A 17,120-nucleotide genomic window follows, 5' to 3' on the forward strand; every position below is an offset into this window, starting at 1 on the left:
TATAGACATGCCTTCTGTCTGATACTAAATTTCTGAAATATTATGCAAATTTACAGATTACACTGTCTTCGTAATTTATTTTTGTTTCTGAGCCTGTGTACGGGTTACATTTTAAGTGTTACAGTTGCAATCTTCTTAAGATATTATCAATTGCACAAAATAATTTGCATAATCTTCACCTATCATGTAATTTGACCATAAGCAGTGTTTTCACACTTACGGTCAGGAAATATCTTCTGCCAAAGACGCTACATTTCCTATAGAGATGCCTTTTGTCCGCTACCAAATTTCTGAAATGTTATGCAAATTTACAGATAACACTGTGTTCGTAATTATTTTTTGTTTCTGTGCCTACGTACGGGTTCTACTTGTCAGTGTTACATTTGCAATCTACTTAAGATATTATCAATTGCGCAAATTAATTTGCATAATCGTCACCCCTCATATAATTTTACAATAAAGTGTCTTTTCACACTTTGCGGTCCGGAAATATATTCTGCCAAATACGTTAAATTTTCTCCAGAGATGTCTTGTTTCCGCTACAAAATTTCTAAAATATTATGCAAATTTACAGATAACAGTGTCTTCGTAATTTATTTTATTTCTGTACATGTGTACGGGTTATACTTCAAGTGTTACATTTGCAATCTACTTAAGATATTATCAATTGCACAAATTAATTTACATAGTCGTCACCTATCATGTAATTTGACAATAAGCAGTGTTTTCACACTTACGGTCAGGAAATATCTTCTGCCAAATATACTACATTTCCTATATAGATGCCTTTTGTCCGCTACCAAATTTCTGAAATGTTATGCAAATTTACAGATAATACTGTGTTCGTAATTATTTTTTTTTCTGTGCCTACGTACGGGTTCTACTTGTCAGTGTTACATTTGCAATCTACTTAAGATATTATCAATTGCACAAATTAATTTACATAGTCGTCACCTATCATGTAATTTGACAATATACAATGTTTTCACACGTACCGTCAGGAAATATCTTCTGCCACATACACAACATTTTCTCTAGAGATGTCTTGTTTCCGCTACCAAATTTCTGAAATAGTATGCAAAATTACAGATAACACTGTCTTCGTAATTTATTTTTATTTCAGTGCATTTGTATGGGTTCTACTTGACATTGTATAGGTTTTATCTGTCGCTCAGAAAATATCGTCTACCAAGTATTCTAAATTAAGAGATTCCTTGTTTCCGCTGAATTACAAATTACGCAGTCTTCGTAATTTGTTTTTGTTTCTGTGCCTGTGTGCCAGTTCTGCTTTTCAGTATTACATTCGTCTTAAGATAATATCAACTTAATTGCGCAAAATAATTTGAATAATCGTCTCCTGTCTTTTAATTTTACACTATACTGTCTTTTCACTCTTACGCTCAGGCAATTTCGTCGGCCAAATACACTAAAGTTCCCCCAAAGAGAGGTCTTGTTTCCGCTATCCAATATCCTCACCGTTTATCACTTCTTAATAATTGATTAGGTAATTGTTGAAATATTCTGTCTGTGAGCGTGGAGAGTTCGTTACGTGCTATACTTCGTTGATTGTTTACACAAAGTAGAAGAGAGCGTCATTGAATAGTAACTACGATGTGTGATTTATGATGATGGGCTAGTATACAAATAAAAGAACCACCAACTTTTTAAGGTAGATGCTTAATCATAACTTTTAAAAAAGTTGGTTATAGATCACATAACAATGTTTAGTGTTTTATTGTGTAATATCACAGGAACGTATGATAAAACCGGTATAATACGGACAAAATGGCCGTTATTCGATAAAATACAATCATCATTATCTCAACTCAATATTCTTATTGCATAATGATCAAATTATGGAGTTATGAATCACATGTTACGGTTACATACAGTGTGATCCACGTAGTATTCACCTGAATTTTGAATGGAAGTGCCCCACACCAATTGAAATCTGTGCCAAAAATGATCGAGGTTGAAATCATTTTCCGCCAAATCAATTGCCTAAATTTTGCTAAAATAGTAGTAAATCTGAAAATTTATGTTTTGAATTTCTTGGTAATTAAACAATATTTGAGTAAAGTGTTTTAATTACACATCTGCATTCTTAAGAAAAGATAGCTAAATGTAAAAAGAGTGGAATATTTCATTTAGTAATTTAAGCCAAATAATTAGACAAAAGATAAGTTGGTCTGGATATTGTCTGTTAATATTAACAACAAGACGAATCACAGAAACGTAAAAGATACTACTGAACAATAGCAGCGTGATTCAAGTTAACTAATGGATTTGTAATTTTTCATTTTCCAAAGAACAGAGAGTGTCATTTGAAGTCCCAATATATTCAAAACTCTCCTCTCTTTAACAAGTTTGAAGCACTGGTATTAAGATTTAATTCTGCTAGTGATTTTCAATGGACTCATAAAAGAACATCCATCCAGTTTATTCCGTCGGGAGAAATTCATATCAACTTTTGCGAGGACAACAAAAATACTCTGACACTGACGTGAATTCATGGTGAGGTGGCAAAATAAGGAATCACCAAGGAAACAGTCAAACCAGGTTGTAAAAGATCACTGGAAATGCGGGAAATAAAGCGACAGATGACATCAACCGCCGGACATTCAATAAAAATGTGAATGAAATAAGTGGAAAGTTTTCAAGCACGATTTTCCCCAACAAAAAAACCCAACAGTAGTGTATTCTCCATGCATTGAACGCTATTGCAAGTCTCCCTCACGTGTTGTGATGGTGACAATATAACACCCTTTGAAGGTGGGTTTAATATCTGAAGACAAGGCCAGTAGCTCACGCCACACAGTGTCAAGTTTGCCAAGATGACTTGTTTTATTCATAACCGCTATGATGTATTTGTAAATATCGTCCTCTTTGAGTTTGTATAGTGGAAAGTTCGGCTCATCTGAGAAATGTAACTGGAAACAAAAAAAACAACAGTAGTGTATTCTCCATGCATTGAACGATATTGCAAGTCTCCCTCACGTGTTATGATGGTGACAATATAACACCCTTTGAAGTTGGGTTTAATATCTGAAGATAAGGCCAGTAGCTCACGCCACACAGTGTCAAGTTTGCCAAGATGACAAGTTCTGTTCATAACCGCTATGATGTATTTGTAAATAGCGTCCTTTTTGAGTTTGTATAGTGGAAAATTTGAGAAATGTAACTGGAAACTGAGGTGACTTGATTTACTAAGTTGTCTTTTAATATTGTATTTATTGTTGCTTTCTATTTACTAGAAAAAAAAGCATATTGTATGTACAACATTCAAACGACAGTCAATTATGCGGCTATAGTGTGTGTTGACTTTATTAAAAAAAAATACGCTAGGAGCCAGGTTTCTTTTTCTAAGTAAAAAAAGATCACGTACCCTCAAAACTCCTGCAGCGGTGAGGTGTTTTAAAAGTAACGGTTCATTTCGCACTGGATTCAGCAAGAATGTCGGTAAGATTTGACTTATTAAAAATACGCGTCTTGTCAAGTGACTTCTAACAAAATTTCAAGTCTAAATAAAATGCAGGAAGATAAAGAAATTCAGTTTCGAGTTTAGTACATAGCAAGTGTTTTCCATATGATAAATTACAATCTATAATTTAAAACAAGGATGCCAAGTGGGTGACAATTCGCCCACCATTTTCTATGGGCGAATACGCCTACACCCTATGTCGGTCTTGCAAAACAGGTCTACAAAGAATGGAGTGAGAAAACAATATTAAAGTAAGGGGATACACTATAAAAGCGATAAACTAACTGTGGTGAAAGCACATTGTTTATTACAAGAGCACACTGTGTGTAGGAGCAAATGTGCCCAACACTTATTTTATTTTTAACTTTTTGCTTTACTTCAGTCCAGTTTGTGTTCATAAATGTTATGATGTTATCCAATACACTTAATGCCCAAGTTCGTCTTTCTGCTAGTTTATTAAAGCCCTGTTTTCGGGTGATGAATATTCTTACATCATCAGCGTACTGATAAACAAATCATTTGTGTGTTCTGATAACATACAAATGTTGTTTTATTTCCTTATTTCGGTATTTATGACATTTGAAATCTAGGCTCTGTGCTTGAAAGGTTTGAGTTGATGCATGGCGTCATCACCATGGCAAACACACAGACTTCACATGAGGGCGTAGCAACACTTCCATACGCCTTGACAAGAATTACATCTTCAATCACATGCATAGTTGAATGCTAATGAAATACACGATGACGCACAATCTATTTCAAACCACCCTCTCATGTGCATCAAACTGTCTAAAGGCAAGACGCAAAATATGTGAATTTCATTACAGAATTCAGAGCCTAGTGGCAAATTCAATGTGGCACTTTCAAACAAAGTCAAAAAAAAAAGTCGACGCTCTTATGCCTTGCACAGCACGGAAACAGAGGTAATGCCATTCATATTTTTCAAACTTGAGAAAGTAAATGGACACAAAAAAGCTATAGCTCATATTCAATTGGAAAATGGCAGTCTAACTGATGACTTTTCACGAGATAAGTAGTATCACTCGTAAATTGTATGCATCTCTTTATACACTGACGAAAGTGCACAAAATACTATTACTGAGGGTAACCAAATCTTGAAATCATTTCTTTTGAAGAAGTTACTAAACAATTAAAGTTCTTGTCAGTGGGCGCCGCATACACATATTCTATTCATGACACGTTAGCAAGAAAATACCCAACGCCCTATTCGTGTCTCAACCTTGGTTGCCGTTCACCGTGCCACATCTAGAAAACCAAACAGCTCCCAAAAAGCCCAAATAACCCAGTTAAACAATACAAATACTTACAAATGACTGTATATAAGAAAAACAACCTGAGAACCCCGTCAGCAGATATGCTTAGCAACTTTTGCAGTGATGATGACAAAAAGTACTATAATACTGACACTGACAGGATGACAATTCATTTGTGTGGTGGGGTGACATAATAACGAACCACCACCTGGAAACTGTCAAACCACGTTTTAGCAGATCGTAGAATTGTGACAAATGAAATGTTTCCTTCCAGTCCTGTTCTCTAAATACACACTCAAATATTTCAGGCCAGTTCAGTTCCACGTAATACCCATAAGTGAGCTTTTAATGTTTTCCCAGCTGTCAACCCACAGTCCCTTTGATTTCTTGAAAGTAAATTTTGGAATTGGATGTGCTCTCATAAATGTTCAACCGTTCTGGCAGATTATTAAAGAACTGTTTAATGAATATATCTATATCCTCAACATTCGCTGCCAGTTTGCTCAGTTTCCCCAGTTTCCCGTCTGATTTTATTGAGTAACGGCCCTATTGCATTAACAAGAATTCCTGACGAATGCCTTGATAATAGATGATGTGAGGGCGCAATTCGCTCTGACTCTGAATATAATTGGCATTTGTTATGTATAAAGAATATAATTGTGCCCAAAAAACAAATGCACGTAATGTCTTAAACAAGAAAGTGTGATTGATTCTGTCAAAGGCTTTTTCCTGGTCAAAAGCTAAAATATCCAAGAGAGTATTTGTGATGTTACAGTAATTGACAGCCTCACGCAATAGATTGATTGTTTCGTCAATATACTGGGATACTGCAGTCTTATTCAGGATTAATGATTGAACCAATAACTGAACGCAAAATAAGTGTGTTCGTGAAGATCTAAATAATCATTACACAGGAAGCTAACCACAAGTTTTTAAGACAAGTGATTTCCCCATTTTTATTTCGTTTTGTAAAGCGGTGTATAACAGTTTTGCGTGATATCACGTATCTCTCAAGGATAGTCAATGTGACTGCCACTTTTCCGCCTAATGTGAGCTATATATGTGTTTTATTTTTTGTTCCGTTTCTCAAGTTTGACAAAAAAATGAATTGGGAACATTCCACTCATTTAAATATTTGTGACGGGCTTGAATAGCAGTTCCTCCGTTTTCGTGCTGTTTGAGGCGTGAAAGAGTAGCGTTTTTCCTGATAAGTACAAGGCTACATTTTATTGATTAAGGCTCGCTTGTTGTCTTTATTCACTTGTTTAAAATGGCATTAAATTACACTATTCCTTGGACAACACTTTGATATCATGTTTACAAATGTTCCATCATGTTTGCAAATTTTTGAGAGCATCACGTTGGGTTTGCCACTGGGACCATAATTCAGTAATGACATTTACATATTCCGCGTCTTGAAGAACATTAATATTCAAACACCATACTGGTCAGTTTGATGCGCGCTAGAAAGTTGTCTTGAATTGATAGCTTATTTGAATAGCGTTCAAACGATTGTGCATGTGTTTATAGATGTAAAATCCCTTAAGGCATATGAGAGTGCTATCACGCCCCTGTTGTGAAAGGGTCGTCGTGGTGAGGGGACACGTTGCGATACATTAGTTCACTACAGATAGTCCAGCTTTATTCATCTAAACCGTCAGTTGAGGTAACGCCCTGTTGCCCCTTCTCTTCTTATTCTCTCTCTATTTATTCTCTCATCTTGTCTAACAAAATCTTAAAAAATCTGCCATAAAACTCTAAGGCGTGACAGAGTAAACATTCCACCAGCCAATCGCAGTAGTCAGTGACACGATCACGTGATTACCAGGGATGTGTCTCACGGTTAAAGCCTTGCGAAGTTGCCAATATTAAATACAATTTGTAAACAAACTATAACATTCCTGTAGTATGTGTTTAAAATGCCTACCCTAAACATGCAAGTTGTTGATTTCAAACAATACTGAACGGCGTGTGAACCAAATGTGCGTACGTGGTGTCATTACGATAATCCGCACCCATGTGAAGTTTGTGTTTTTTGCCATGTTGATGTCGCCATGGATCAATCAATTTAAACATTTCAATTACAAAGCTTAGAGCATGGGACGTGTGCATGTCTGGCTCTCTATCGCCATTACGATCAATGCCAGGTGCAAGTGTCCAATTAAAATCACCACCAATAACAGGATCATCATTAATTTTGTTGAGATGGCGTTTTAGTTGCTGTAAACATTGGGCACACTCGTGTCTGCCGATGGCACAATACACATTAAAGAGTTAATTTCAACATGTACATGCAGCACATGACCAGACTTGTCAGTGACTGATATAGTATTTGATGGAGGGGTTTGTACTATATCTTCAATATTTTAGTATTAATGTTTTCGATGTTAGCCTTGACTTTCACCCAGTACATTTAGTTTTTCAAGACAATTTAGTACGTGCACATTTATTTTATAGTTGGCATTTCTTCTCTATCACTCTTTCTTCACTCATTTTAAACCTTCTCCTCTTGGTTTTTTGCGTTTTCAGTTTCCATTTATTAAGTATTACTGTTCTATGTTCCTATATGTAAAGCATATTCCCCTAACATTTTTATGCGTGTGTAAATGACAATTAGATTACTTGGATTCAGTAGAACTTTGCAACCTTTTGGTTCTTCCACTCAGTTTTTACCCCACGATGGGGTGATATGATCGCTCCCCTTTCAATTCTATGCATCTAGTTCCGCGTACATCACATTTTCTTAGTTTCCATTTTTTATTAGTGTATCAAAAAATGCGCTTCGAGATCATCAATATTCATGATATCTGGCTTTCGCAGATGGATATCCACCTACCTCGACCATTATTGTTCACAGCATTATTTGTTGACGGCTATATTCAGCTTTTGGAAATTACAGTTGCTAATCAGGCAAATTCGTGTCACTTTGATTTCGAGGATGGGACGGCCATTCTTTCATTTCTTTCTGATACTTTACGTAGGGTATGTGTGTTGGTGTTGTATAACTGTTTCAGATCAATTTATTCACTAAAAATCATTCTATCCACCTACATCATTTGATGCTCTCCTTTAAAGTTGTATCGTCTCATACCGCCATCATGTGTTTGATTTTAGCTAATGGGCTTGTTTATCCGCATATTCTCTCTAACGCCGTGTGTGAGGGCGTACGTTTATTAGAGTACTACTGTATGAATTTTTGTTTACGGACAAGTACCGGTGATCTATGGATTTGGTTAACTTTTAACTTTTACAAAACTGAGAAATTTGAAAATAGAAAGTCTGGAGGTAAAGAAACAACTGACACTGATTTATTTACTTTGAATATAAACATTACTCTACTGGTCATCATTCTATCATACTTCACGATAAAAAAAAAATATTTTAAAATCATAAACCTCCCACACCTTGACAGCAATATTCCTATCTCTCCAGCCTATTGTGTGTACATTCTACAGTTGACATGTTAAGTGGAGCCTGCAGCTCATGTGTACCCCTTCAGCAATGTCGTCGCATTAATTTATTACAATACCGTTTCTGTACTGTAACTCAAAAAGTTGTATGGCAGATACAACGATATTGTGGGAAAATACCTTTGCCACAAATGATTGCTGATGTTCGAAAAAAGTGTCTGGGTAGGAAGTGATACCATAAACTGTTGTTGGTTTATTTATTTCGAAACAAGTTTATATATGTAAATGGTTTCGTTAATTTAATTGTAATCATATTGATAGAGAATCACGTACATGTTGCTTTCGCAGAATTGTTGTCGAGCAATGAATCGTCAACAGCAATCGTGTTATTGGCGTATAGTCTACCTAATGGTAAATGCATATCAGTTCCAGTTTGGACGTAGTCAAACAATTTTATGAACTTATAGAACGACCCTTGTGTGTGGGGCCGACCCTTGTGTGTGTCTTAGCCGTGCCTGGACCGATTACATTCAAACTTCACATGTACATATTATATATGTATATATTATGTGCACACCGATTTGTTTCATGATCTGATTCAAGATGGCCGACGGCAGGCCATTTTTGTGATACAAAATAATCAAAATCAAGCATTTCTGGCATTCCGCAACAGGATCTCTGCTGTCTACAGTTGGATTTTGTTCAACCTTGTACATACATTAAACATTATTGAACCCTGATGCACGTCATTTAAAATGACCAACTGATTTAAAATAGCCAACTGGCGGCCATTTTGTTCTAGTGCCATATTTTTGACATGCTTTGACTGATCATGTTCAAATTTAATATTCATTATACATCCTGTCATCGATATAGAGATGTATTTAAAAAGCTTTTCCAGTCAATATCTCTCAATATGGGCAAGTACTCGTTTGACGATCAGACACAAAATTAAGCATCAGCTTCTGGATCTATATCTGACATGTTTGTGTTCCAACTATATTATTATAATTGTGTCATGTATGGCTTGTTTTCATAAATATACTGCAGTAAGTATCTGCAAGACTTGCCTTTGAGAGACACGGCGTAGAAACTGTGTGATCAATCAATGGCTTATAGTTATTGGTGGATAATATATAACGTACGCCTAAGTAATTAGTAGAACTGTAAGCAATTTTATAAGGAGAGCGAGGAATTTTAAAGCTGGAAGTGTTCTCTGACAAGTAATCAAGTGGTTTACATGATACCTTCCCAGTGTAAGTGTAGTTTGTGTTTTGTACACACTACGTCCTACTTGTAACACAATTGTCACCGATCGGTTTTGTGATGCATATTGCAGTGTCGGTGTGTGGTGCCTGCCACAACAGAGCAGGATGCGCTTGTCACCTCTTGATTGACGAATCTCTCCCTGAATTGGCTATGTTGTACCGTTTTCTTTCGCAATCGTAAAGTTGCCTGTGGATTCTGATGTTGTCGGAGTTTACTTGTCGACGTTTAATTATTGGCATCCTATTTTTTCATAAAGAACAATAAAGACAACAAATTTGCTTAATCCCACAGCTCGGTCTTGATATTCAGAATACTAAGACTTTTAGCAAGTTTATTTTAAGTGTCGTTGTGTGTCGCATGAGAAGTATCAATTATGTGTAATTCGAACGCATAATAGACTGTAGGTCTTTAATACTGTGGTACAATACTGCACTACAATTGCTCCTTTGTGAAGTTTCAAACAATTAGAATTATCATACACCGAAAATGCATGCCATCACACTTTCACGATAAAAGACTCAATATTTATGCTTCAGATTATTTATTGTTCTGCAATTCAACAAGTTTTATAGCATGCAATAACAATAATAATAAACTAAAATAACATTAGGAATGAAACTAAACTACACGTAAGATTTATTTACGAGGCATGCGATTGCAGTAATATAATTTGCGGAGTGATTTCATGAATGAGGTACACTTCTTGTTTGAATTGCGATTTCCTGCAATAAAAGAATTAATATTTAAGACTTTGATTTGAAGATGTAATTTGGACAATAAATCATACCGTGTTTACCATACACAAAAAGGTTGCGTTGAAGACATGCAGCAATACTCGTTAGATAGAAAATGAAATAAAAAGGGATTTTCAGTTTACCTAACTTGCCTAACTTAATAAATTATTGTATTGGTTCATAAAACAACAAATCGGATGTTTGCTTCAATATCAGGCCATTATGCATCCAATATAGTTATATTTTAGTTATATAATATATAATTATCTACTTTCAGTATCAAACAAGAATATTATTTTTTTTTTCAAATTGCATTAAAAAAATTACAGCAATACAATATTGGACTACAATTAATCAAAAGTAAAACAGTGTCTATCTCGAAGATGTCATTATCATTATGCTCAATTGTTTCATGTACTATTTTTTTATTTTCCACTATACATGCTATATGTCCGTGGAAACTATTCAGATGCCAGATAGTGGCGCCCCAATGATGGCTGGTAGCTCTACAGTTAAAAATATTCATTTAACATGATGCCTAGCAGAAATACATTATACAATCAAGAATTTTAGTTAATTTTACAACAAATGTGGGCGCGAGAAAAGAGAAGATTTATTAAGACCTCACATATAATTATTTATAACTATTTATAATTATTTAGTTTGTATGATACTTACAGCTTAAGCAGAACATAAATACTTTTGAGCATATCCGCATGTAGTGTCGTCTAATTTCCATGTATTGTTATAATACCTGTATATAAGGACAGAAGTGATTTTTTAATCCGATGAAATTGTTTGCATTTGTAAGCACCAAGCTAATAAATTTGCAACTGAAGGTAAAACGCAATTGTGTCAAAATGTGTTTATATTTATAAGGAGATTTTTTTTTCAAATCCAATGAAATTATTGATATAATAGATACGTTGTGAGATAACAAATATCATTTTTCACGATATGTCACCTGGCTTAATTTTAAAATATTGCGAAATATTTTTGACGTAGGATACAATTGTAAGTTACACTAAAAATTCTATTTTAACACCATTTTGTCAATCAAATTTTATTTTATCCTAAAATGTCGGAAATGTAAATATAATGACAATATTTTATTTTTATTTTTGAGAAACGTCTTACTTTAAAATTGTGCTAAAACATGTAATTAGCCTTTCTGTATTTCCCATAGTACACTGTCAATAATAAGAAAAACAACATAACACACAGTATATATTATATGTACTCACCACAAATGGAGACAGGGACCACTTCCATTGGGCTCATTTGGTTGAAACAATTCTGAATTAACCGATATTGTTGAACCACCAGTGAAGGTAATGGTATTGCCTGATAAGCGCCCATCCACCCAGAAATTTCTATTCTCTCCATTTGTTTTAATTACGAGCTGTGCACGTTCTAAATCGTCCTGGTCAACAACTTGGAATAGAGATCCAGAATCACACTGAGCATTAGCCGGAAGCGCTGTACTAGAACTAGGACGCGGTAAATCTGTTGAATATACGACCATTACAACATTATTAATAAGACATCACTTATACATGGAATATTTTCAGAACACGTGAATGTGTTGCCGTATAAATGTAAATGTAAAACGTGAGTATTCATTGACCTTGGGTAAACTTTTTGCGGAAAACTATAATACATATATATACACATAACGATCACTGTACCTGCACATAGATACTTCTGATTGTAGTCGCACGTCGTATCATCCAATTTCCAGTCATTGTTGTACCACCTGTAAGTATGATTGTATTTGATCGCTTTATAACGGCAATATGGGCTCAAAATTATTTACTCACCTATAAACTCACGACCTTCGTACTGCATGACAAGTTGTTCAGATAGCTATTTTATGATGAATTAAATTACTCTGCAATGTATATCGTCATTCTGACAGTATTTAAATAAACATCAAACTGTTTTAACATACAAAGCAAATACGGAATAAAATGTAATAATGAAAACAGGCCTTGTATTTTGAACTCACCACAAATGGAGACATTGCCCACTTCCATTTGGTTCATTACTGTGAAACAAAGACGAATCTACTGACATTGTTGAACCATCACTGAATGTAATTGTACTGCCTGAAATCGTGCCATCAACCCAGAAGCTTCTATTTTCTCCATTCTGTTGTAGCGCATGTCTTGCCCGATTCAGACTAGCTTGATTATTAACTTTATATGGAGATTTACATTGATCAACCGCCGGATACACTGATTCTGTGCTTGCTTTTGGCAGAGCTGAAAAATGTGTCATCAACAACAATTTTATAACGTAATACATTGATACAAAATGAGCTCGAATAGCTAAAAAAAACAGTGAAATAACTAAATTATAACTGGATATCACCAGAAACTAAAAAAACACAACTGTATAAAATTAGGTGTTATTTAAATGAGCTTTGCCAGTAACCGTACAAGTGTGTTCATGCTATTCGGTGCTGATATTTGCACGTTCATAAAAGTTTGTCCATAAAGTAGTATGGCGAAGTGTGTCCAATCACATGTAAAACAATGAAAAATTTGCTCTGATGCTAATTATTTTTGTTGGCGATGTATATCTGCATCATCACAAAAATGAATAAACTGGGTAACATTATTAATAAATAGAATAAAAAAAAATAAAAAAATACATACATACATACCTGGGCAATCATAAATTATATTGGCTAAAAAAATATCAGCGTTACTCAAATAATCACGCTCGCCCATTTTGTCTTGGTCAGCTGGGTTATTCGCTGTTATTGTATCCTGTCCATTCGTGCTGAAATACTGAATTTATTTTGACTTGTAAATATCACACATTGCATGTATGAGGGGACATTTAGTTTGTAACTGCACGATACCCCTTTGAAAGTCATAATTATTCTCTCGGCAAAATAGGTTATATTTAATTGACAATTGCGGGCAGAATGGGCATAAGTTTGGAAACTTAAAGAGTATGTAGGTTTGACATTTGAGAATGGTGACAAAAGTTGACTTTAGAACTCGGTGGGTTAATTAATATACAAGCTTCCAATGTAAAGATATATTGCATAGGACCGGTCGTATTATGAGTGATCACATATGGTGAATACAGTTAATGTTTTAATATTTACAATATAGTCCTACCTTAGCACCATAATGCATAATCGATCCAATGTCGTATGGCACGTTGTACATATTAACATCCGCAGAGGTATATTTGTTGAAATTGTGACTTTTACCCGACTGGATGTTGTTCCAGTGAACTGTAACGTAATCATCTCGGTCTGTGCGACTTTGTTCATGCCAGAATCCTATTGCATGACCAATTTCGTGAGCAATAGTTCCTTTCTGTTTAATGCAGCAACATACAAAAGAAGTGAGTGGGCACATAAGAAAATGTCAGTATCTGTATAATCAATTACTAGTATGTAAAAGATAATTGATGAATGTGGTGTGACTTGAAAATATATTGCATTATATGTATTTTTCTGACACCCTTGTATTATGTATGCATTGCTTTGTTGTGGTTTTGTTTGAAAAATTGGTCCTAAATTCAGACAAACTAATATGTATTAATCAAGATCGTCAAAATACATCATGGCACAACATTTTAGATCGCCACTGATTCAAAATGCTTTAGCAAAATTGAGGATTATATGTCATGTTCATTATAATTTGGGCCATTGAATATTCTGTCTTGATATCTGAATTGTCAGGAAAGAAATTGTCACAATTGGCACGTGTATCTGTGTTGAGATGCTCAAATGCTCAATGCTGCAAAATTTGGTCTCCATGCCTCTGTGTTGTAGAGGCTATAAGCTATCAGAGATTGGATTACGCAGAATGTGAAATCTCATACTACCCGATGTGAATGATCAAAAATTCTATGCTTACTAATCGAGTTTTATAATATAATCATATTATCAAGATAAATCAATGTGTAGTATTTTGTACTATATTTCTAGGTAAATATCTTTCTAACGACGCTATGGTCAATTCAACAGTCGCATTTTTTTATGTCAGTATTGACGTAACAATGACTATTCATCATAATTATAATTTAATTATTATTTAATTGATATCACGCACATATTTATTTCATAAACAACAAATACCCCAAAAGTATACCAGAAAAAAGACACTTAAATACAAACGTAACTCACATATGCACAACCATATCCGATAGAAATATCTTGAGCACCATTACCAGTGCGACCAACGTAAGACCAGCATCTATAAAGGTAACATATACAGAAATGTATCACTAATAATATAAACCTTCACACAACAACGCCAAATACGGCAACGGCACAGACATTAACTAATATGCTCAAAGTCTGTTACTAAAATTGGTAGTAACCTTACCCATTATCTTTTTTAAAGCTAATTCTATCAGAATGCCCTGCGCCCGAGTTATACGGTGGGAATCTAATACAAGTGTTACTCTCCCAGTAGGTCATCGCTTTTCTTATTACGGCAGCATCAGATTGACCTGTAATAATATAGATACATGTTATGTACTGAAAACTTGATACATGAAAGCACAAACTATCAAACAGACATATACTTACTTGTTGATGATATCACATATGGCACAATAGCATTATTCCAACGCTTTGAAAGGCTAGTTATAGCTTTTCTCGCACCGACCCCACTTGCTTCAGCGGCTACTATTGCTTTAATTTCAGCTAGTTGCTCATCGGTTAACTTTATATCAGACTCTATAGTATTAGGACTTTCCGTTTCTTCGGGTGGTTCCGAAGAAGCTGCCTGTTGAAGTATTAAAAAAATTAAAATTCTTGATCCGATAACTTAAAATGCTGAGACTAATGAGTTTGATTGATATCAGTATGTTAATTATCACTTACTGTGTTGATGCAATGTACAAACATCGCCATCATAACAAATATACATATTGATTGAATATGAAGCATAGTAACCAATTCTTCTGAACGGTAACCAAGTCTGTTGAATCAAATATTAAAACCGTTACTAATGACACAGTAAAACCACTAAATGATAAACATTATTTAGTTCTGAATATACCTTGATTTCTGAAAATAATAATTTGTATATAAATTGATTGTCTCATTATCAGTCATAAGTTATTGTGTTTTCCATCATTCTTAGCTTTCTGATTTCAGTCAGCCAGGTTAAAAAATAATTATTATAAAAAGATAATATTTATATAGTACAAAACACAAATTTCATTCATTTTTCTAATATGCAGCTACAATATTCACTAAGTAATTACACAGTACATAGTACAGTTGAGTGGGACATCAACATTAGTATGCGTGTACATAAATCATGTTGGTCAACATCTTAATTACTAAAAACAACTGGGACAAACACTAAAACAGTACTAGCCTGTATTGATCTTTAATATTTCTACCCAACAAACGTTCATAGTCATTTTTATATCTGAACTACATTACATCACGTGTCGTCACAGCAAATAAAGACAGCTAAATGTGAATAGTATTCGCGATGTGTCATATTATTTGAATAGTTATTACACAATGATTTCAATCCAAATGAGAGGAAGGTACATATATAACACTAAAAACAATCTATAACATTGTTATCGTATTTTAGATGCATTTGGAAATCGCCGTACAAATACAAAACCTTGTATATTAGCATATACTACACTACGATGTGTTTACCATCCGAGTTACGTTGCTATTATGTATAGACTACATTTTACTCACAACCGAACATAAATAGGATATCAAAGAAAGTCGGACATATACGCGAGTGTCAACAAACAATTACCATGTGATTAGTGCTATTCGTAGTTTTAAATTGCAAAACATGTTTTCAATTAGCTAACATATAGGTACTCAAGACTGCACGTTAAATAGTGACGTTATGATCGCATTTAATCTAAGTACATTGTATAGTCAGAATAAGGATAAAACATGTACACATTTTATTCTTTGAATCTCAGCCGAAATAAGAAAGCAAAATACAAAATTTAGATACACAAGAACGGATTCTATGTGGCCAATATTAGCAGTCCCAATAAACCAAAAAAATGAAAAGCGTATATGCAAAGAAAGAATTTTGAATGATCAATACTTTCATGCATGAGAGATGCTATAGATAGATAGATATGCTGCAAATAATTCATAGCATAAATGTTATCATACTCACGTAGATACTGCAGACAATGCAAACACAATCAGTAGTGTCAGAATGAATTGAACCTGAGAGCACGCTATGTTTATATGCGGTTGAATTGGCCAAGAATAATTTACATATTTCTGACGTAGTTTTTAAATCCTATATATCGCACCCACATACTGTTTCCAGAAAATTCTATGTTAAAAATGTATGCAAGATATTGATATATTTTTTGAACTATTTAGCTTCATGTCAGAGGTAACACTATTAAGGAATAGGTTATTGATTTGTTTTCACTTGTAACTTATATGTTCATTCCATTTACAGTGTTTTCTTTTGAGTCATACCTTAAAAATGCCTTAAAAATATTAGCTTTCTCAAAACAAGATGAGATAATAAATAAATCAACAAATCAACATGTGATTTGAAGGGACGGATATTTAAAGATCTAACATGAAAGACTGACTTGAAACGTCAACTATTCAAGTTACGTCAAGTTATTTGATCGAATATAATGTACAGTACACAATCAATTCTCTCTATTCAGGAAATATTAAGCTCAGTTTTTGGAGTTGAACCACATCTTCACATGTTTTTTTTTAAACTAACAAGGTCAGGACAAGAAAACAATACATTATTTTCAGATGAAATAAAAAAAAATTAATACATTGATACAAACTTGGTAGAACACCACGACTTCATACAGGTGTACAGGGTTATATTGTCGCGCCTTGCCAGGCAGAAACGTGTCTAACGACGCCATCGGATATATGGAAGTGTTTTATTTGACTACGCTTCGATTTGTGTTCTTACCCACACCATTAAGTTATGTT

The 17,120-nt window shown here is 34.3% G+C and overlaps 1 protein-coding gene across 1 annotated transcript; it reads right to left on the reverse strand.

Moving 5' to 3' along the window:
• Window positions 1–11,553: 11,553 nt before the first annotated feature.
• LOC146733984 (protein SpAN-like) lies at window positions 11,554–16,412 on the reverse strand. Its single transcript, XM_085490483.1, has 9 exons — window positions 16,318–16,412; window positions 15,027–15,123; window positions 14,730–14,928; window positions 14,524–14,650; window positions 14,322–14,391; window positions 13,303–13,506; window positions 12,837–12,963; window positions 12,177–12,432; window positions 11,554–11,924 (listed from the first exon to the last, which is right to left on the reverse strand). Exons 2-9 carry the CDS (start codon window positions 15,090–15,092, stop codon window positions 11,693–11,695), a joined length of 1,281 nt encoding a protein of 426 aa, XP_085346609.1. The 5' UTR covers window positions 15,093–15,123; window positions 16,318–16,412; the 3' UTR covers window positions 11,554–11,692.
• Between the last annotated feature and the right edge of the window lie 708 nt (window positions 16,413–17,120).

The sequence above is a fragment of the Saccoglossus kowalevskii genome, chromosome 15, assembly GCF_978046115.1.
Source record: "Saccoglossus kowalevskii chromosome 15, keSacKowa6.1, whole genome shotgun sequence".
NCBI lineage: Eukaryota > Metazoa > Hemichordata > Enteropneusta > Harrimaniidae > Saccoglossus > Saccoglossus kowalevskii.